Source organism: Triturus cristatus, chromosome 9, assembly GCF_964204655.1.
Source record: "Triturus cristatus chromosome 9, aTriCri1.1, whole genome shotgun sequence".
NCBI lineage: Eukaryota > Metazoa > Chordata > Amphibia > Caudata > Salamandridae > Triturus > Triturus cristatus.
The window spans coordinates 1,096,842,624-1,096,865,226 of record NC_140592.1 but is presented as its reverse complement, the minus strand read 5'-3'; the positions used below and the strand labels follow the sequence as shown (position 1 = coordinate 1,096,865,226).

General features: G+C 42.3%; 1 protein-coding gene across 2 annotated transcripts in view; it reads right to left on the bottom strand.

The window, feature by feature from the left end:
- Nucleotides 1-22,603, bottom strand: part of MAP4K5 (mitogen-activated protein kinase kinase kinase kinase 5) — a 525,125-nt gene that overhangs the window by 263,654 nt on the left and 238,868 nt on the right. For both annotated transcript variants that reach the window (XM_085626992.1, XM_085626993.1), the window contains exons 13-15: nucleotides 17,578-17,659; nucleotides 6,208-6,266; nucleotides 3,344-3,405 (exon numbers count right to left, since the gene is read on the bottom strand). In XM_085626992.1, the coding sequence (XP_085483118.1) occupies nucleotides 3,344-3,405; nucleotides 6,208-6,266; nucleotides 17,578-17,659 (203 nt within the window). The remainder of the gene's footprint in view (nucleotides 1-3,343; nucleotides 3,406-6,207; nucleotides 6,267-17,577; nucleotides 17,660-22,603) is intronic.

The following is a 22,603-nucleotide window of genomic DNA, read 5'->3' as shown; positions in this document are numbered from 1 at the left end:
GGAATTTTGGTACTTTTGGAAAGTTTATTAAATGTATGCCTCTGGCAATTTTCCTGAAATAGAATTTGATCACAGCCATACTGCAGATTATATTGCTCCATAAGAATATGAGGATGATGTGTTCCATTTTTCTGTAGTGGTAAAGAGGTCATTATACAGTGAGGCTTTCAGTAGTCTGCCTAATCACTTTAAATATTTCAACCATACCCCGCCATCTATGGCCCATTTCCAAATATTTTGAGCTAGGTGCGACAGCTGGAGAGAGTGTGCTCCCCCCTTTGTATATAATACATAACTGTCATGTTGTCGGTGCTGACTAGGACAGCTTTGTTTAAAAGGTGAATTTGAAAGGCTTTGAACGTTAGAAACACTTATAGCAGCTCTAGAGGATTTATGTGCAGAGCTTTTTGCTTTTGACTCCACAAACCTTGAATTGTGTGATTCTGGAGATGAGCTCCACAACCAGTGAATGACGCATCTGCTGTTAGTATTGTCTGCGGAACAGGGTCTATGAAGGGCCGTCCTTTTGACAGATTTTGTGGGTTCCACCACTGCAGAGAGTGAGGAGTACGGCAGTTTACCAATACTAGATCAGTTAAGAGACCCTGCAACTGGTTCCACTGACTTGCTAAGCATTCCTGAAGGGGACGCATGTGAAGCCTGGCATGGGGAACAATCATGATGCCAGAGGCCATCATCCCCAGCAGCAGCATGTTCACTCAAGCTGGTAGTGAGCGAGTGAGCTGAAACTGAAGAATTAAGAGCCTGAATAATACGAATTCTGGCTGCATTGGAGAAAGCCAAAGCTCTTTGAGTATCTAAAGTGGCCCCTAGAAAGTTTTGAATGTTGAAAGGTTGAAGATGCGACTTCAACACATTGATTGTAAACCCAAGTCGGTGGAGTAACTGCAGTGCTATGTGAGTGTGCTGTAGACACTTTATGTGCGTACTGGCTTTGATGAGCCAGTCATCCAAGAAAGGGAAGACATGAATGTGTTGTCTTCGTAGGTGAGCAGCGACTACTGACAGACATTTTGTAAATACTCTGGGAGCTGTGGTGACTCCGGATGGAAGCACTTTGAACCAGTGATACTGCCCGCTACCACAAATCTGAGAAATTTGCGATGAGCGAGATATATTGGAATGTGGAAATACGCGTCCTTTAAGTCTAGAGTAGACAGAAAGTCGCCCTGCTGTTGAAGTGGGAGTACTTGTTGAAGCGTCACCATATGAAAATTATCTGATTGTATGCAACAATTTAATTCTCTGGGGTCTAAAATAGGTCTGAGAGAACCGAACCTGGTTGGGTATGAGAAAGTAAAGGGAGTATACGCCCGACCCCTGATATTGTAGTGGAACAGGCTCTATGGCTCCCTTCAAAAGGAGAGACTGAACCTCTTGTTTGAGGAGGTGTAAAAGGTCTGGTGACATTCTGTGTGAACATGGTGGAATGTTTGGAGGATTGTTGGTGAGCACCAGGCACTAACCAGAACAGATAATTCCTAGCACCCATTTGTCTGTAGTTATTGATTGCCAGACAGGTAGGATTGTGAAAGACGTCCCCCAACAGGTGTTAAATGATTGGACGGAAGTGTAGGCAAGTCACTGTTTGTTATTTGAAAGGGAGGTGTTTGTGTTGGAACCTCTACCTCTACCTTTGCCATTGTTGCCTCTGTAGCTTCCTCTAAAGAAAGCCTTAAGAGCAGAGGGCTCATTGTTGCCCTTGTACGGTGTAGAGGCAGTGTCTGAAGAGATTTTCTTGGACCTCCCATGATAGAAGGTGCGCCGAAAGGAAACAGGACTAGAAGGGGACTGTAGAGCTCCCATAGATTTTGCCACGTCTTTGTCCTTTTCTCCAAGGACGTGTCTACTACAGGACCAAAGAGGTGCTGTTTGTCAAATGGTGTGCTAAGTATAGAAGTTTGAATTTCTGATTTAAATCCTGAAATTCCTAGTTCTTAATCTTTTCATGCTGAGATTTTCAGTGCCGTTGTCTTGGCTGCAGAGGATTTTGGTTCCGAAGACTGTTTCTGTGTCGAAGGAGTTAGGCCTGAGACAGGTTTCGGTTTCGACCCCAAAGGATTTGGCTCGGTGCCGAGTTGGAAGGCTTTGACGTATGTTTCGGTGCCGAGCCAGAAGGCAGGGCGTTGGAAACATGTTTTCAGTGCCGACCATGGCCCGAAGGCAGAGGAGGGGCCGGAGCCTTTTTCATGGGTTGAGTTAGACTCTGGGGCAAGGGAGGATCGGTACTCACGATACGCTGACCTTACGGAATGTCCACATTGGAGCCGGACTCGGAGACGGCAATAGGCTCCTCTTGTTCTTCCTCAGCCCTTATGGCATAGCCGGTTTCTTCTTTGGAATCATCTCCGAAGAGGTCCGTAATGGAGCTCGTGTTCTGACTCTGCATGTTGCGACGTGGAGCCCGACGGTCGAGGAGTGTTTTCTTTGAACGGAAAGATTTACAAGTGTCGCACTTCTGTTTGTTGTGCTCTGGAGATAAGCACAAGTTGCCAACTTCGTGCGAGTCTGTGCGCAGGAACTTTGCGTGGCGCCAAGGGCAGAATTTGAATGGAGTCTGTTCCATCGACTGCGAGGCGGACCGACACAGGTAGGCCCGACGGCCTTCCACGAGTTTCCCCAATCGAAAAGAGTTTTTGTATTAACTATGATACGCGGAAAAAGGGGAATACGCGATTGAAAGCAATACCATCGAGGGTAAGTGGACTGTGCACCGAGGGGAACCCGAAAAAACGGTGTTGAACCAGAGCGCAGCAATCCAATCCGAACCCGATGGCGGAATAACAATGGAGTCGATGCCCATGCGCACTATCACCAAAGGAGGAGTCACCTACCTCGTGACTGGAAATACTTTTTCAAAGTAAAACAACTTGTAAACATCTGGACTCAAGACTAGATGGCAGGAGTATGCAAAGCATGTGATCGACAGCTCACATTCCTTGAACACATTTTTATCCTGTTTCTGCCCTAAAAGGGGCAGGGGCACTACCAATTGTTTTTGAATATGCTGTAAGGGCCTGCAACAGCCCTCTAGGAACATTAACAACAAAAATTGCAGTAAGTTTCCTGGGTCATTGAGTACCTTCGCCCAGGAGGGCATACCATATTTTTTTAAAGCATTCTGAGCTGCAGCTGTATGCTTTTCAGTTAGCATGTAGGGACCCCTTGTGGTTGGTTCTGTGGCTTTATTTTGTGGCCTGAAGAGTGTTAAAGAATCATCAAGAAGCAAGCACTACGATGTAAAGACTGACCAAGTGATTTACACATGAGACTTTCATTTAAAGCATCTGGACAGTAACCTCCTAAAGAACATTTTTCTTACCTGACATTTCCACTGTCAGCAAATGGATGCCAATGTGATTCAAAATAGCCTCTGGCCTCACTCTAGAAATAGAAAAACAGACCTTTAAAAAGTAAACTTGACATTTTCAACATAGGGCATTTGAGTAACCTGAAAACATACCAAATTATTTTAATCTTCATGTGCACAGTTGTACAAATATTGCTGCATTTCAAAAACAAATTTACAAGAAAGGTTGAAATGCAGCTTAATAAACATTCAGGCATTTCGACAAACCTCACTACCTCAATAAAATTGCACAATAACAATGAGGGCTGTCTATTTGCATGCATTGTTTGTGCATCGGGTCCAACATACTCATACCAACAAAAAAAAAATCGAATGCACTGCACGGATCAAAATCTGGTGGGTCTGAAAATCAGGCTCAATTAGGATAGAAAATGACAGTATATGTCTAAGTGCACACACAAAACCATGCTTTCAGGAGTAATCAAAAGAAGAAAGTGCAAAAACTTCTCTGTAACTACAGTTTTTCATTTGGCCTTTCTATGAGAGAATAAAACAGATAGAAGTTTAGTCTGAGGCACACGAGCGCTGGTTAGAGTGGTGGCTACAGACGAGGAGAGCACGACAGAAAGTGGACAAGATATAGTCAAAGGAAAGAGACTAATTACTGCAATCAAAAAGGTGAACAAAAGATTCTTATTGAGATTCCCTGGGTAGCAATGTAGCATCCAGAAGCCCTTTCCCGTAAACAGAGAATGACAATACCACTAATCAGGCTGTTGTGTAAAGGTTACCCATGGGAGGAAACCTATTCCTTCACCACCTTCTAAAAGAGGCCAGAGGACCTCAGCTAGGGAGGACATATTCAATGACATCAACTGTAGCTCATGCTCGGATTGCTGCAGCAAACTAAATCTCTACAATGAAATGAAGAATTACGTTAGATTCACCTGCCCACTTCTTCCACAACTGCTGAAAAGCTAGTGAGAGAAATGTGTCATCAACATTCCCCCTTTATCACAAAGACATAGAAAATGCAAAAAGGAGATGCAAACTGTCCCATCAGGTGATACAGAATATGGACCACAACAGATCCTTCACAAAGAAAAAAGCGTATTACACACATCAAGGTCCTCTTTTGTCACCTTCTCTTTTAACAGGATGAGCAGCAGTTTAAACAGATGAATGGTAACCCAGAAGTCTCCCTAATGTGGACGCCAATTTCCGATGGACCGTCTCCAGGAAAATTCTGAGGAGGATAATTATACTGAAGAAAAAGGTTCTAGGGTAAGCTAAAAGGAAGATAGCATGGATTAATTCAAGAATGTGAATCGAATGGGACAGACGTGCTCTCCATATGCCTACCCCAAGTCCTTCTCAGGCAAAACTGGGAGACCGCAGACTCACTCAACAAATGACATGCAGACGTTATTTACCCAGACATTTGGAAACACGATCAGGGACAGATTAGGGGTGTTAGGAGTCTGCACTTGCTGTGGCTCGACCTTTTGACCTATGTTCCTTAGGAGAAGACCTAGACAACTGAATGGGTATACCACGCGGGAGGATCTAATAAATGAATCCATTAAGGTATTCTATTACCAAAGAAAGCCTCAGTGGAAGAATGTTATCCGGAGGAGTCTAGCTACAGATAACCAGATGAAGGCCGGTTTAGCGTGAATTAAAAGAAACAACTATGAGACTTTGGAGGTATCACAGAGAAAACACCCCAATACGTCATGGGTTTCCAATGGAACATTCCTGATGAGGTGTGCTTACAGAAGACTACCCTTCCATGGCTATATAAAGGTAAAGACCAGGAAAAAAATAGGCAAGGTCTGTCCCACTACACACAAAGGTGAACACCCACTGTACCCCAGTTAAACAGGAATCTGTTAATTCCCACAGTGTGACAGAGTGGTCAGCTGTGATATTTGAAGGGAGACAGATGCCTTTTGTTTTTTCAATGACTTCTCATAGTCAGCTTCCACAGAATGGGCACTGTCAAACATTGGGCATAGTGGGGCACATACACGCAAAAATTCGATAATCGAATCATGGGCTTCATAATACACTTTACTTGTGATGGAAATAATGCATTTCTACAGTTTGTGTACTGAAATGTACACATGAACCTCACATCCTAAATATACACACTACATCACTAGGCACTATAAAAAGGTATTTAATATAAACCTTTCCAGGGGCTATGAAATGGGACCAATGAATTTGCCTAAAACCACACTGACCTCCCGTAAAAAAACAAGCAATCTCAGAGACCAATAAAACCGATTCTAGTAAACCAAACCGGGCACAATTAATACCTGTAAAATATATGCAGAATTGGAAAGAAAAAAAAAAAATACATGTTGAATGTAAATTATATTCCAATGGCGTAGTAATACCAAAATATATCTGAAATGGAATCACACACAAATGCTTTCATTTTCAGTAAAAACATACACAAGTAGGTCAATTTTGGGTCTCTCCATGAATGCCTGCTCAATATATAGTTATGTTTAAATGGCTAAAGTAAAAATATAAATAAACAGCTTAACCAATTAACTTGGTAAAGCTGCTAGCAAAAAGAAGGGTTGATATGACGTGAAAAAAACAGTGGTTGTCCACATTTACTTCGAAATTGATTTATATAAAATTCACGTGGTACATTTGCAGCTGAAGACCACTGCATACAGAGACAAATTCACAATCACGCGGGATTACGTGATGAAGTTTCTAACCCTTAACATGTGCCATAATGAAACGTCTCCAGAAGTAAACCAACAGGAGAAGATAACTGTGACACAGTCTAGAAACATGACAACCAATTATATTAAAAATGTTAAACCTCAAGTTAGAAATATAATCAACTGACATACCACTTCATCACGAGCTTCAGTTTCCTTTCGCAAAGGGGGTTCGAACTGCAGTTTGTCAACTAGAAAATAAAGAGCACACATCATGTTTTGTGTCATGTATATAATACAGAAGATACAAACTCAGCACGTGCTATATATTTTCACCTTTCTTAAAGATTCATTATTACAAATAAAAATCACTGACTCCACCAGTGCTTCACATTTACTGTTCTGTTATCTACCCCCAAAATAAAATACCTCTTTCCAAGACCAAAATATCTTATTTATGCTCACTCAGATGAATCGACAAATGGCATAGTGCAGTGAAGCAATGACAATGTGAAAAGTGAATTGATGAAAGTGAAGTACTCTCTTTGCCATGAAAACCAGATAACAGGTATCGAGTTTAAGATGGACGACATGGAAAACTTGAAGAGAAGAAATTATAATACAATATTGTCATACAAGAAAGGACGAAACATTCCAACTCAATCTAGATTATCACAAACCTGCAAACAGACCTTTGACATTATCTAAATTCCTGGAATTTCTGACAAATTCAGTTGGCTCATCGGCATTCTGTGCACCTCACCGAATTTGGCAACACTGCCCTTTCCTACTCAACATTTCGGATGTTACTGTTATATAAACTACTTTGTGAATCAAGAATCACAAAACTGCAGAGGGTTTCACATTTCTCTAGAAAAAAATATGTAAAAATATCAGTGGTCAAATTTAAAGAATGATAGTCTGAAAATGCAATCATGCCATGTATATTAGTGCTGACTGTTTATAGTGTTAAGTTTCAATAAAAATAAATAAATTTTTAAAACGTAAAAAAAGAATTTGAAGAATGATAGAGGTCATGGTACAAGAGCAGCAAGGTCTGAACTTGCCTTCAGAGAAAAAAAAACATTGTCCCATTAAACTGTAAATCAAAAAGCTGGAAAATATCTGTACACTGACAAAAAGTGCAGCAGGAGTGCTAAATGAATGTGGAATGAAGGGTTGCAGATATTCACAAAGTCTGAACGCAGGCAAAGGACATTGACAAGCTTCTGCCATGAGTAGTATCTGGATAAACTAAGACAGAAGTGCTCATATGTTTGAATCACAGTGCTTTGGAAACGTACTGCAAGAAATGCATTCATCTATGTCATACAACACAATATATGGTGTGTTTGGCTGCAGGTGAGGAGGTCATTAAATGACACTTTAAAAGCTGGGCAACAGTATAAATAGATAAAAGTCCACGGTTTGCCAACCAGGTTGCAACCAGGAGAAAAAAAGGGGACTATATCTCAATAACTTACTAAGACTTGGAAAGGTTATAATCCTCTGATGTTTGGTCCAAAAAATAAAAACCTTATCTCATGGCTCAATGATAAGACTAGGCGTTCACATGAGATGTCTACAAATTCAAAGGAGGCAAGTTAGTGAAGTCAATCAGAGAACATCTGCACAGACTATCTGGAAAATGCAGGTTAACAACCACCCCAATATTTCAAATATGTATTCCAAATATACTGACTTTACTAACTTGCTCCATTTGAATTTGTAGTATTCTCATATGCATTGCGTAGCTAAACTTAACCCAATGCTTCCATTTTACATTCCCAGTTCATCAGCTTGGCCTATAAACTGTTCTTATGGTGCCTCACCGGAGGGCAGCTAACACACAAAAGTGATGGGACGAATGTTTGCAATAGTTGAAACCTCTGACAATTGCTCAGGGCATTCCAACCCATGGTGTCCTGAATGGCATTAACTCTTCCTCCATTGGCAAAGTTTGGTAATTATTCACCCTACTTCTGGGTGGAGGTACTTAGGACTAATTTCAGTTTGTGTATCCTTCAATTTCTCTTGTCCCCTCCCCGAGCCCCAAAACAATTTCAAGAGAGTAAGTCTTGAGTTAAGCCACACTGCTAAAGGGTGACTCAAGAGCACTTTTAAGACATTTAAATGATCTTGAGGAAGCTAGTCCAATGAAAACAAGTACTTGTCTAGTCACCTTCTACCCAAGTCTGTCAGGGTTTTTTTCTTTTACAATGGAGACAAAGTGGGATCGACAGACTGATTGGTTTACTAACTCTTGCTTCTCATATACATGGCTGAAGTGTTTCATCGCTGGCATACCCACAAAGAGATGATGGTCCCCATTCTGCTAGATGTAATTATGGGCCTCATTTTACACTAGACATTGTGCACTTCTTGTACATTGATTGGGGTGAGTCCAATATAAGGCCAGTCAAAGCTCTGGAATGCCTTGCTTTTTGCCCTACACAGACAGATTTCAGACTACCAGGATTTCACTAGTACTCTTATGAGAACTTTATTTTGTGTTGAACTGCTTATCAAGGTTACTATACTGTCTAGCCATTCCTTAAAACCGCATCTCTTTAAACGTAAGAATTGCTGGTTTGTATATATCCTAATAATTTGAAATCAATTGATGGCATAGAAGTGACTTAAAAATACACACATAAATCAAATATACCAGTTTCAGTGGTCATTAAGTACTTGAATCACAATACAGACATTTATGTAATACTAAGCTATGATCATTACACCTCAAAACTGACCACGGGGCTACCTTCCTGCACAAACCATACTAACATGATGTCTCTCAAACTTACACTCAACTGCAAAAACATTTGAAATACTTCCGCTTGGCTCTTCTCTGCCCAGTTATCCACCTTGCCCCATGCCTTTAATCTGGTCAAACCCTAGATGCACCCAATCCTTATCAGTCACGACTTCTCAGACCTGAGGTTTATATTGGACAGCACTCCAAACTCAACTGTGCACTCATTCAACTATAATGTAAATGTTGTCATGAATCGTATCCCATGCCTATGGTTCAATCAAGAGAATACATCATTTTTTTGCACAGCGCTATAAACTGAAACACAAAGGCACTTCCATTTTTAAGAGCAAGCATGAAAAATGAGTCAAATAAGACCAGCTCTTCTTAGAAGGCCTAATTGTTGGCGTTTTCATGAAATGCCAAAAGGAGTTGAGTGCCATAACCGAGATCCTAGGATTGCAAAGTGTGCTTATCAGTTTTACCTATCTGGATGTTTTTGTCAGGTGACCACAAGAAGCATCATGGTCATGGGCCTTTCTATGGGTTAGTCAGTGGATAAGGTACAAAATGATGACATGGTTGCAGATGGAAAGCCTGTTTACTATTTTAAGTGTTGTGTGGCCTGTTTTTCAGTATCTTGCTTTATAAATGTTGCAGTCAAAATATTGACCACCACAATATTGTGAAGATAAGTATAGATTTAGGTATAGATATAGGTAAGAGCTGATTTAGTATTCTGAACTCTACATAGAAGTGCTTTGAAGATAGATCTATCTACTACAGTTAAAAACAGTAAATCAAGATATATCTAAGTATAATAACCTTGACTTATGGTATAGTGGTAGTAGATATTTTGGCTATGATATTTTTGTAGACCGATATTTAAAACATGATATTCTAGTAAAATACCCAGAGTGCTTTTTCATAGGTGCAAGTCTTCCAGTACCATTTAGGATCTCTTCTAGACAAGGGAAATTATGTTTGAGCAGGAAGGAGTAGAGTGAGTTAGTAAATTCAAGTCTGGAGAGGATGATGAATCTCCCTACTGCTGGAAGGTATACCTCGTACACAAAGCCTTAAATGGTTAAGCACACTATCATCAGACCCAAACTCTAAGATTTTTACCCTACCAAGAATTTCTAGTCAACTGCGCCTCACAAACCTGCTTTGCCTAAAATCCTGGGAGGTTTTACATTAGGAAGCAATACCTTTGCTGTACGGGCAACCATAAGTTGGAACTCTATGAAGGAGAACCTCCTATTGTTTCAGACTAATTTAAAACTAACTTGGTCAGCCTTACTTTAAGAGCTCAGATTGCCCCCACTTTTTAACAGGTTTTTCCATTTCTTTTAGTTCAAACACTCGAAAGCTCAATCCACAGCCCTTGTTCATAAGGATGAGACTTGATGAAAGCTACGGGTAGCTTGGTATTCATGTGTCTCACCCTCATATTACAGTTGCTCAGTGGGAAAAGGACTGATAGTGCCATTGCTTTGAGAGAAGGGTGACGTTTTTACTGCGCATCCGATGAGTACTGGCAATGACATTATTGGGACTTGAAATCAATGAATTGGAGTCAAAGTGCTGTACATGAACACAACATATAAACTGACAGCAACATCAAAACCCTACAGCAGTTTGAGATGCTGTGGTGTAACAATTCGGAAAACACGTCATTCCATTAGATGCTGGAAGGGATGGGGGGGGGGAGGGGAGGGGTTCAGTGGGTTAAGTGGGAGGGTGCCATGTGAATATTAATGTTTTGGTACACAATTCTAAGAGCAGGTCAGATATTTAATGACAGTTCAAGAGGATGAGTTGAGACTGATTCACTGGGCAAAAAAGTGAGACCTGGCCTCTAAGGAACTTGCTACGTCTCATTAAAGCTGTAAATATACTGAATCAGAAGCACATTTTGTTTTCTCCAAACCACCTGGACTAGTCCAAACAGAGAGCTTGAGATGAGGTAACCCTTTCAGTCATAAACATATGTAAGGAGTTGGTCCAGAGATCGTCAGGTTGATATCCCAGAAAGCTCTAGGGAGGGATATTTGGCAGTGGGCAGGCAAATATTTCATTTGCATCAATGTAGAGAAAGTTCCACAAAGAAATGTTGACATGGTATATGATACAGGTAAGACTGAAGGCAATGTTCGGCGGTTCAAAGACATGCTGGAGGGGATGTAACGATATAGGCTCCTACTACTATATGTGGTGAAGGTGTAAACACATTAAAAAAGTTTGGAAGATCATATCCAACTGAGACATTACAAATCTACACTTGCTGCTATACCCACTAACTGTAGCATATGTGAACCAGGATAACCTTTATTCATGCTAGTCTTTTCCAGAAAATCTTCCAGTTTTATCACCTGCCAGACTAATGACAGGCCAAAAACCGAAGGTCTGAGACTGCCTAAGCACGAGTCTATGGTGGTCTATGGCTTGGTAGCAGTGTGCCATGGAAAACATTACAGCAGCTATCAGAGAGAGTTTCATGCTAACTGAGGATATGAACTCTCAACCTCGCATGCATTAAAAGTCAAACTTCCATTAGGTCCTCTACCTCTCCTGATGGCTGATCCTTGCAGGGCTATGAGCCCATCTCATGACTTTGGAAAGCAAAAGACAATCCAAATCTGTTTACATCTGTATTATGTTTAATATGTCACCCCTTGGATGACACCTTGCAGCATTAACTTCCAGATTGTAAATTTACTGGTCATGAAATTGATCAATATCCTTGACAGAATACATGTTTTGCCATGATTTATTGACTTGACTATGAATGACTTGTTGAATGTTCCTCAACACTTATGGCATACGATATTGAGCTTCCTCTGCTCTTAGCAAAACTTGCTTGGATGCTGAAACATATTCCTATAGTTTCAAAAAAAGAAGGCATGGTATTTTTAAAAAGAATGAATGTCTAGAGTAAATAGAGAATCCATCTTGAGTTGGGTCCCTAACACAATGTGAATGTCTGGAGATCAAGGAGTTGCTGTGTGCACACACTGTACACACATTTTTCTGTCATTTAGCATGCACATTTCTCTAGGGGCAGCAATACAAAACTGTTTTTTCTATTTAAACATATCATTCCTGGACAGGGGTGTATAGGTATCTCAAATGACCCACACTGGGATTTTAGTCACGAGAAATGAGGAGACAGCCTTTACAATGCTGTATTTACAACTAAATGCATTTACCACACATCCATTACCACGGTTTGCCTTAAACGTGCAGCCTTTACCACGCATGTCTTTACCACAAAAGGTTAGTATATTTAAGGTAAGTGTGTGTGTTCATTAATACGCATTACCCAGTGGTGGTTGCCACTATGTAGTTAGGTAGGTCAGCTGATCCAGAGGGAAAGCATTTCTTGTGTTGCTTTTAACTTTGACCTGTTTGACGAATCTCCACAAAACTTTCCAAAAAGGTGTTACTTTAGGACTAGTTTGTGCATGTGGAGTTTCGTGGTGATCAAGTGGAGGCCAAGAAAAAAGGCAGTGTCCCAAAATGCAAAATCCCCATGCATTTTCTATAGACTTTCTTAGGTAGGGCTACAGCAAATACTGCTGAAAAGGAATTACACCAAATTCGGCATGAAGCTTGATCTTGGTTCGTAGATTGAGCTTTTTATGATTTTGTGTAAAGTAGTACAGTATTTTTTGACAAATCAAGGCTAAAAAATAATTGCATAACTGGAAAGTTGGGTCAGCGAGAAGCTTGAGAGATTTTCGCTGGAGCGCCAATTAAAACATGGAGTGCTCGGATTTGGCCCAGGGAGCTTCATTTCCCTTGGGCCATCTTACTCCCACGGGAGCGAGCGCTCTGATTGGCTGCCAGCAACACAAGAACAATTTTGCTGGCAGCCATTATAGGAATTGGGGACGTAGTACCCTGTTCTGAACATGTGGAAAAAAAAAATAGTAATAATATAGAGGGCTGGGTAGTAATCAGAACAAAACAAAATTAAAACAAAAACAATGGCGGCCTGGCCCACTTTTTTATTCATGGGGAGAAGCATCTGTCCCCCACCCCCCTAGTCACTATGAACCCCCAGGGAGCCCCCACCCGGGCCAAATTTATTGAATTGAGCCATCACAGGCCCCGTGGAACACACCCCTGGGGACCAACCCATTCAATATGGGAAGGGGGGCCCCCCCAAAGTCATCAACGTGCCAGTGGGACAGACATTTGCCAAAATGGGGAGTGGGCTGTGCGGCCCCCCTCCCACAGCCTGTAATGGCCACTGGGAGCCCACACCCAATTCGAAATCATACAATATGGTGAGTGGATCCCCTTCCAAAGACATCAGAGCCGCCAGGAGCCCACCCCAGCACCAACATTTGTCAAAAAGGGGAGGGGAAAAATGTAATATGTGAGGTCATGAGCAGTGCATGGCGAGGGGCAAGTTATAGTTAGCTCTGCTAACTATACATGGTCAATTTCTGTGTTTGTTTGGGTAAGGGTATAGGGTGGTAAGGGTGTTATTAGGGTATATGGGTGGGGAAGGGATAGGGTGGGTAAGGGTGTTTTCAGGGTTTGGGGTTGGTTGGGGCATAGGGTTGCAAGGCTCCTTTTAGGGATTAGAGGTGGGTAAGGGTACTGGGTGTGGGGGGGGGTTCCCCCCCAAAATAAAAAAAATCATTTTTATAATAAAATAATTTTTAATACTGGGGGTGTTTTTGGGGGGTAGAGGGGGTGCTCACCCCCAATAAAAAAATAAGATTAATATATATATATATATATATATATATATATATATATATATATATATATATATATATATATATATATATATATATATATATATATTTAATCTACTGGCGGTAGCCAGTAGATATTTATAGTTAGGACCGAGTTTCCATAGGAAATCTGAAAATTCTATTTTGAATAACTTTGGCGCCGGATGACGAATCCTCGTGAAATTTTCAAAACTAATGGGGCGCTCCGCTCAGCTCCTACCCTGAAAGTCTCGGGGTGATTCGTCAAGCGGGGGCTGAGAAAAAAGGGGGGTCCCAAAACGCGTTTTCCCCATGCATTTTCCCATAGGACCTTTAGTCGAAGGTACACCCCGAACGGCTGAACAGAATTACGTGAAATTTGGCAAAGAGGTAGTCCTCAGGTCAGGGATGTGCCTTTTGCATATATGGTGTCAATCTGTTCAGTAGTTCCTGAGAAAATTGCAGTTAAAAGTACATAAATATCTATCTCTGTCTCTGTTCTTTTGTGTTAGTGTCTGTTGTGTTATATCTTGTCACGCGCCAGGACGCCCCTTAGCTGGGGCAGCTGTGCGCGTTATAAATACTATTAACATAACATAACATAACATATGCGCGCACGGTGCCGTGCGCGAGCGTAATTCTGATTGGTGGTTAGATGTCAGTCAACATTCGAATCGGTCGAAATCAGGAAGTGTCGGACGCCATTTTGTGTGTGGCAGTGAAAAAGAAAAGTGGAAAACGTGAAAAGGGGGCAGGGTAGAGAGTTCCTGACCCCCTAGCCTTTGTCAGGGGGTCCCTGAAGGACCCCGAAAGGTGAAAAAAACATTTTATTTTTTTCAAAAAATCGCGGGGTGCGCACACCGTGCGCGCACGGTGAAAAACCCTTAATAAAAAAAAAAAAACACATTTTAAAACGAGCCATTCCATATTACAGGATACAGTCAATCTATAACTATATACATAGGTAGTTTATTGTAAAATAAATATATAAAAAATATAATAATACATACATAAATTAGCATTTAAAAAACCTTACAAATTCACTAAAAAAAAACATAGGTTTCACACACGTTATAGTTAGAAAGTAGTATTTAAAAAACCTTGCAAATTCACTAAAAAAACCATAGGTTTCACACATGTTATAGTTAGCTGGACATTTCACTCGTAAAAAACCATTGAAATTCCCCCGTTATAGTTAGTTCAGCTAAATATAACTTGCGCAACCGCAATCCACTGCTGATGACGTCACATATTACATCACTCATGACATGGTTAGTGACATCACTGATGACATCTCAAATGACATCACTGATGACATCATCCAGTGAATGTGTGTCTTTCTGAAAAATAAATATTTTTTTTAATATATGTATATCTAAAGGTTAATGGAAGAATAAATGGGTAAATAAGTGTCTAAATGGATGTTTTTTTTTTGTAAAATTAATTGTATAACTGACTTATTAACAGTATCTTAGTGAATACAGTGATGTAATATGTGACGTCATCAGCAGTGGATTGCGGTCGCGCGAGTAATATTTAGCTGAACTAACTATAACGGGGGAACTTCAATGGTTTTTTACGAGCGAAATGTCCAGCTAACTATAACATGTGTGAAACCTATGGTTTTTTTTTGTGAGAACACACACACAACCACACACACTAACACACACACAACCACACACACACACACACACACACACACAACCACACAACCACACACACACACACATATATATTACCTACTGGCGGTCGCCAGTAGATAGTTATAGTTAGGACCCTGTTTCCATGGGAAAACCGCAACATTCTATTTGGAATAACTTTGGCGCCGGTCGACGAATCCTCGCGAGATTTTCAAAACTAATGGGGCGCTACGCTCCGCTCCTACCCTGAAAGTCTCGGGGGGATTCGTCAAGCGGGGGCTGAGAAAAAGGGGGGGTCCCAAAACGCGTTTTCCCCATGCATTTTTCCATAGGACCTTTAGACACAGCTACAGCCCGAACAGCTGAACAGAGTTACTTGAAATTTGGCAGAGAGGTAGTCTACAGGTCAAGGAAGTGCCTTTTGTAGGTCTGGTGTAAATCTGTTCAGTAGTTACTGAGAAAATAGCATTTAAATCAATATATATATCTGTGGCAGCTTACCGTGCGCTTACGGTAAGCTTACCGTACGCGTACGGTGCCGAGCGCGATTCTGATTGGCTGTTTGATCTTAGTAAACATTCGAATCGGTCGAAACCAGGAAATGGCGGCCGCCATTTTCTCTCTCGCACTCTGAGGGGGGGAGGAAAAACAAAGTTGGATATCAGGAAAAGGGGCAGGCTAGACAGCTCCTAACCACCTAGCCTTGGTTAGGGTGTCCCAACAGAACCCCCAAGGGCAAAAATTCAATTTTTTTTTTATAAAAAACGCCGATTGCGCTTACCGTACGCGTATGGTAAAAAATAATTAAAAAAAAAAAATATCCTCAATTTCCCCCCCCCCCCCGTGTGCAAAAGGTGACCGCAGGGCCCCTTTTGTGCATGGCATATGTATAAATTGAACATTTAATAGATAACCTTTCACAACGAAGCGCATAATATGTCCTCCGTGTGCGGACGGTGCGCGAAGTGCATCGTGCGCACATGGCCCATCCAACGTAACGTGCGCACCGCTTGCCCACCGTGCGTGCACGGCACTAACTGCGTAAAGTGGGCGTGCGGTGCGCGAAGCGCACCGCGTGCTCACTGTGCGCGCACGGAACGAACTGCGTGAAGTGGGCGCGCACGCCACGAACGGCGTAAAGTAACTTAGCATTTAAAAAACCGTACAAATTCACTAAAAAAACCATAGGTTTCACACACGTTATAGTTAGGAATTAGCATTTAAAAAACCTTGCAAATTCACTGAAAAAACCATAGGTTTCACACACGTTATAGTTAGCGGACATTTCACTCATAAAAAACCAATGAAATTCCCCCGTTATAGTTAGTGCAGGCAACTATAACTCACGCGACCGCAATCCTCTGCTGATGCTAATACTGTATTTAGACACTTATTTGCCCATGTCTTCTTCCATTAAATTTTAGCTATACATATATTGTAAATATTTTTTTTTCATAAAGACACATATGTCATCAGCAGAGGATTGCGGTCGCGTGAGTTATAGTTGCCTGCACTAACTATAACGGGGGAATTTCATTGGTTTTTTATGAGTGAAATGTCCGCTAACTATAACGTGTGTGAAACCTATGGTTTTTTCAGTGAATATATATATATATATATACACACACACACACACACACACACACACACACACACACACACAGTATTGATATTTCAGACAAGCAATCACCAGACCAGAGAAACGTCTACCAAAGTGAAATATAGTTGAATAGCCAATAAATTTGTCCACAGGGTATATTATGCCCTGATAGAAGTGACCCAACAAGGCAAAACAGATGACAGCAACTGCTTGCACCCAGAGGCATACTTTATTCTTCCAGCATGGCAGTGCCATCAAGTAGCCCTGTTCTAGACAAAGGTAACTCAAGCGATGGAGCCAATGGTTGGGTGAGGGTTTTGCATTACACTCATCATGGCTCTCCTGGTCTATGTTAAGGCTACTCGGAACGAATACAGAAAATTGGTAGCTACTGCTCTTTTGTTGGGGCAACACAGGGGGTTGCAACGACATGGGGGAGAGGCCGTGCTTCCCCTTTCAAAGCCTGGCAAAAGGATATGGCATTATGAGAGGAACTAGCTGGAATATATGCCTTCACCCTCCCAAGTGCATCTCACCCGATTTACTTCTGGTGACCCCTGCAAACTTTTCTCCTCTATCTTAATGCTCTCCAAGACTCACAAGAAGACACAGCTACTGTACAGATGCTGCCTGTTCTGTTTGATGGGTATAATCTATAACACTTCTGTTATACAATGTCTGTTTTCCTGTGTTCTAACAATAGATATGATCTTTGCGATTTTTTAGTTATGTCACTGTATTACAAAAAACTGGTATTATTGAATTGACTGCATAATAAACCCCCCCCCCCCCCAAAAATAAATTAAAGAATATAATGTGGTACTTTCAACTTACAATTGATTTCTGATGCAGTCCTTTCTGCTCTAGAGCTTTTGTTTGATGAACGAATGGTATGACGTATAGCGACTGGCAGCGGCTGTAATTGGGAACAATAAATATACATATAAGTTTACCCTTTCCACACTGTGCGCATCGTAACAAATTAACCAACCCTAACAGCAAACTGACTGAGTAATAAAGACTGGCTGAATAAAATTATCACCCATCAGAATTTCAAATGTCAGTACAAGGAATAAACAAGTCCCATAAATTCTCAAGATAAAGATGATATGGAAGTAAACATTGTCAAATCCACAAGTGTCATAGTTCCGCTTTCAGGCTGTGCACTGACTTTCCTATTTCCAAGGTATGCCAGATCTGTAATGGATTAAATCATGGGTCACACTTCACAATTCCCACACTAAAAGTACTTCCACAATAACCTGCACCAACTGGAGTTATTTACATTCTAATCTGTAGCCAAAAAGGTAAGATAGCATGAAGCAAGACTTGGATTCTTACAAATATGATGCATAAGAACTGATGCTACATAACTGATGGAAAGTAGCACTATACCAAGTAGGAAATACATATAAACAGTGCATGGAAAAAATGTTCTCTCCATCATTGGATCGCCATTATTCCATTTAACGTCTAGAAAGGAGTTGTAAACGTTAACTGTGAGAAAAGCAAAAGAGGAGAAAGTGAATAGTTCAAATAAGTTACAAAAATACTTAGGGGAGACGTGGTGAAGCCTGTTCCAATCGCACATCAGCTACAGAGACACAGTATGAGTAATAATGATATCAAATAATGCACACTCAAAACTAAGCTTCTGATCAACAAATCTTTTAAATTGAGATTCCTTAAGTGAAGACAGGAAAGAAGACTCGCCACAAGTACTGAATTGTAGACCATCTAGGAGAGGTATAACACCAGGCTTTACAAAACATTGTGAAAAGCAATCTCTCAAGCAGCCTCATGATTACTTTTAATATATTCATGAAATAATGAAAAGCCCAGGCACACCTCAGGAACTGAGCTATAAAGGTGAGCAAAGTCATGCTCTAATGGTGTTAACATTTAACTTCTACTGAGCTACACGCTCCTGGCGTATAAAGGGGTACCACATACCAAACATTCTGCAGCTAAGCCTAGACCGATGAAATCTGAAGGCAGAAAGTGGAGAGACTTTCACACACTGCAGTGTTTAAAATATTGGATTGAGTTGTGAAGTCTCATTATTGGGGTGTAGAATTCCTATAACCAGATGTCAAATTAACTGCTGGTCTTGAAGGTGCGGGTTAGATTGTTCCACAGTGTGCCGGGTAATGGAACAAGTGTGGAAATAGTCTGAGAAGACTGCCTTGGCCTATTCAAGACATGAAGGCATTCTGATTTCTAAAAGCATCAAGTGCTTCTACCTCGTTTACGAGGTTACCGGTTATACTAGGACTCCCTGGCCAAAGAGGGTAGCCCCTGCGAAATATGTTGCTATCTAGCAACAGAAGCTCAGTTTTGCTAACATTCGGTTTAAAATAGTTGTGGTTCATCATTTGCCAGACCACTGCAAAATAGTATTGACATTTCAGTACAGATGTTGACACATCATCAAGTTTGACCCGCAGTTGGGTATCATTGGAGAAAGGAACTGCAGGTAAGGATTTTTACAGTAAAAGATAGAGGGCTTATATAAATTGAATATGCTACTTACCAGTATGCATCTGTTCTTGGCATGTAGGGCTGCTGACATTCATATCTGTGCATAGATCGCCGCCTAGTGTTGGGTCCGGATGTTTGCACGTTGTTATCCTGGAAGAGTCTTCGAAGTATCCTGAGATAGGTGACTCCTCCCCTGGACCACAGTGCGCATGGGCATCCTCTCCATCCTCAGATTGTTTTTCGCCATTGTGGCAGTGATGGAGTAGATACAGAAAGTGATGACCATGCTATACAGTAATTCTGAGAGCTGCAGCTGCTACAGGCGCCGGGGAGGAGGGTGGGCGATATGAATGTCAGCAGCCCTACATGCCAAGAACAGATGCATACTGGTAAGTAGCATATTCAGTTCGAGGCATGTGGGCTGCTGAATTCATATCTGTGCATAGAATACATAGCAGTACCTCCTATTAGCGGCGGCCACCAGTGCCAGCTGCAGCGGTCTGAAAAAGAGTTTTGAGAACTGCCTGTCCTACAGCTGCCTGCTGTTTTGAGTGTACATCTACACAATAGTGTTTGGTAAATGTATGTATAGTGGACCATGTGGCTGCTCTACATATATCCTGTAAAGGAATGTTTCCCAGGAAAGCCATGGATGCCCCTAACTTACGTGTTGAGTGGGCTCGTGGGGGAATCGTTAATGTGCGTTTAGCCTTTTGATAGCAAATTTGAATACATTTAACGATCCATCTGGCTATACCTGCTTTGGAGATGGCGTTGCCTTTGTGTTGGGGAGAAAAGGCAACGAAAAGTTGTTTTGTCTTCCTAAAGTCTTTAGTTCTGTCTATATAGTACATGAGGGCTCTTTTGACATCTAGTGTATGGAGCATTCTTTCAGCGACATTTTGTGGATTCTGAAAGAAAACAGGCAGTTCAATAGTTTGATTCATGTGGAACTGCGATATAACTTTAGGCATGAATTTGGGGTTGGTACGTAGTACGACCCTGTTTGCGTGAACCTGTATGAATGGCTCTTGAATGGTTAGTGCCTGGAGTTCACTAACTCTTCTTAACGAAGTGATTGCCACTAGGAAAGCTACTTTCCAGGTGAGAAATTGAATCTCACATGAGTGGAGAGGTTCGAAGGGTGGACCCATCAGTCGGGTGAGGACCAAGTTGAGGTTCCACACCGGTGCTGGTGGGTGTCTTGGGGGAATTACTCGTTTAAGTCCCTCCAAGAAAGCTTTGATGGCAGGCACTCTGAATAAAGAGAGGTGCTGCCTGTTCTGGAGATAGGCTGCTATTGCTGTCAAATGGATACGTATTGAGGTGTATGCCAGATTGCATCGGTATAGGTGAAAGAGGTAACAGATTACATTTTGAATGGATGCGTCTAGCGGGTTAATGTCATTGTTGTTGCAGTAAATGACAAACCTCTTCCATTTAGCTGCATAGCAAGCTCTGGTAGTGGGTCGCCTGGCTTCCTTAATGATCTCCATACAGTCAGGTGGCAGGTTTAGGTAGCCAAACTCTAAGACTTCAGGAGCCAGATTGCCAGGTTCAGCTGTTGCGGATCTGGGTGCTGAATTTCGCCATGGTTCTGCGTTAAGAGTGCAGGTTTGATCCGCAGCCTTTGATGCGGCACCACGGAAAGTTCTAGAAAGGTGGTGTACCATGGCTGGCGCGCCCATGTGGGAGCAACTAGGATGAGAGTCAGTGAGTGCTGTCGCAGTTTGCGTGCCACCAGCGGTATTAATGGCGCTGGGGGAAAAGCGTACGCAAATCTGCCGGACCAGTTCATCCATATCGCATTGCCCTGCGACTGTGGATGTGGGAACCTGGCGGCAAAGCTTTGGCGAATAGGTATATCTCTGGATGACCCCACTGTTGGAAGTACGGTTGGAGTACTGACGGATGTAGCTCCCACTCGTGCATCTGGTGGCTGTGTCTGCTGATCAGATCCGCCATCTGGTTGTCCTTGCCCGGGAGGTGTTTCGCCATGAGGAAGATGTTCCTCTGAATGGACCACTTCCACATGCTCTGAGCCAGATGAGACAACTGTGGAGAGTGTGTTCCTCCCTGCTTCTGTATGTAGTACATGGCAGTCATGTTGTCCGTCCGGATCAACACGACTTTGTTGCACAAGTGTACCTTGAATGCTTTCATTGCCAGGAAGATTGCCATCAGTTCTAGAAGGTTGATGTGCATCTTCTTCTGTTGTATTGTCCATAGTCCCTGCACTGTGTAATTGAGTACATGAGCTCCCCATCCCTGGAGAGACGCGTCCGTTGTCAGTATTATTTGTGGAACAGGCTCTTGGAACGGTCGGCCCTTGCAAAGGTTTTGTGGATTCCACCAATGCAGAGAGTTGTATGCCCGACCGCTCACCAACACTAGGTCTTTTAATTGCCCGTGAGCCTGATTCCATTGACGTGCCAAGCACTCCTGAAGCGGGCGCATATGTAGTCTCGCGTGCGGGACTATGAAAATGCAGGAGGCCATCATGCCTATCAACTGCATGAACACTCGGGCAGGCAGGGAGTGTTGAGGTTTGAACTTTGAGATCAGCATTTGCATGCTGTTGATCCTCACTAAATTTGGCTGAGCTGTGGCTGCCAGAGTGTCTATGGTCGCACCTAGGTACTGTTGTACGTGTGCGGGTTGGAGATGTGATTTTGGGTAATTTAGTGAGAATCCCAGACTGTGAAGAAGGTGAATGGTGAGGGACATGTGGCTGGCACATTGTTGGGCTGACCTTGCCTGAACAAGCCAGTCGTCCAGGTAAGGGTAGACGTGGATGTGTTGTCTCCGTAGATGTGCAGCTACTGTAGCTAGGCACTTGGTGAAAACTCTGGGTGCTGTTGTCACACCGAAGGGGAGGACTTTGAATTGGTAGTGCTGCCCCTGAATAGTGAACCGGAGATATTTTCGGAGTGACGGGTGTATGGGTATGTGGAAATACGCATCTTTGAGGTCTAGTGTGGCTAGGAAGTCTCCCTGCCTGAGCAGCGGGAGAACCTGCTGTAGGGTGAGCATATGGAAGTGCTCTGAGAGAATGTAGTGGTTGAGGGGTCTCAGGTCTAGTATAGGTCTGAGGGACCCGTCCTTCTTTGGTATTAAGAAGTACAGAGAGTACACCCCTATCCCTTGCTGGTGGACGGGCACGACCTCTATTGCGCCTTTTTGCAGCATACTTAGCACTTCCTGCTGTAACAATGCTAAGATCTCTGAGGACATAGGACGGTGCTTTGGCGGTATTGTGGGTGGAGTGGAGGTTAATTCGAGACAGTAACCGCGTTGGATAACATCCCTGACCCACCTGTCCGTGGTGATGGTATTCCACGTGGACAGGAACCGCTGGAGTCTCCCCCCGACAGGTGTT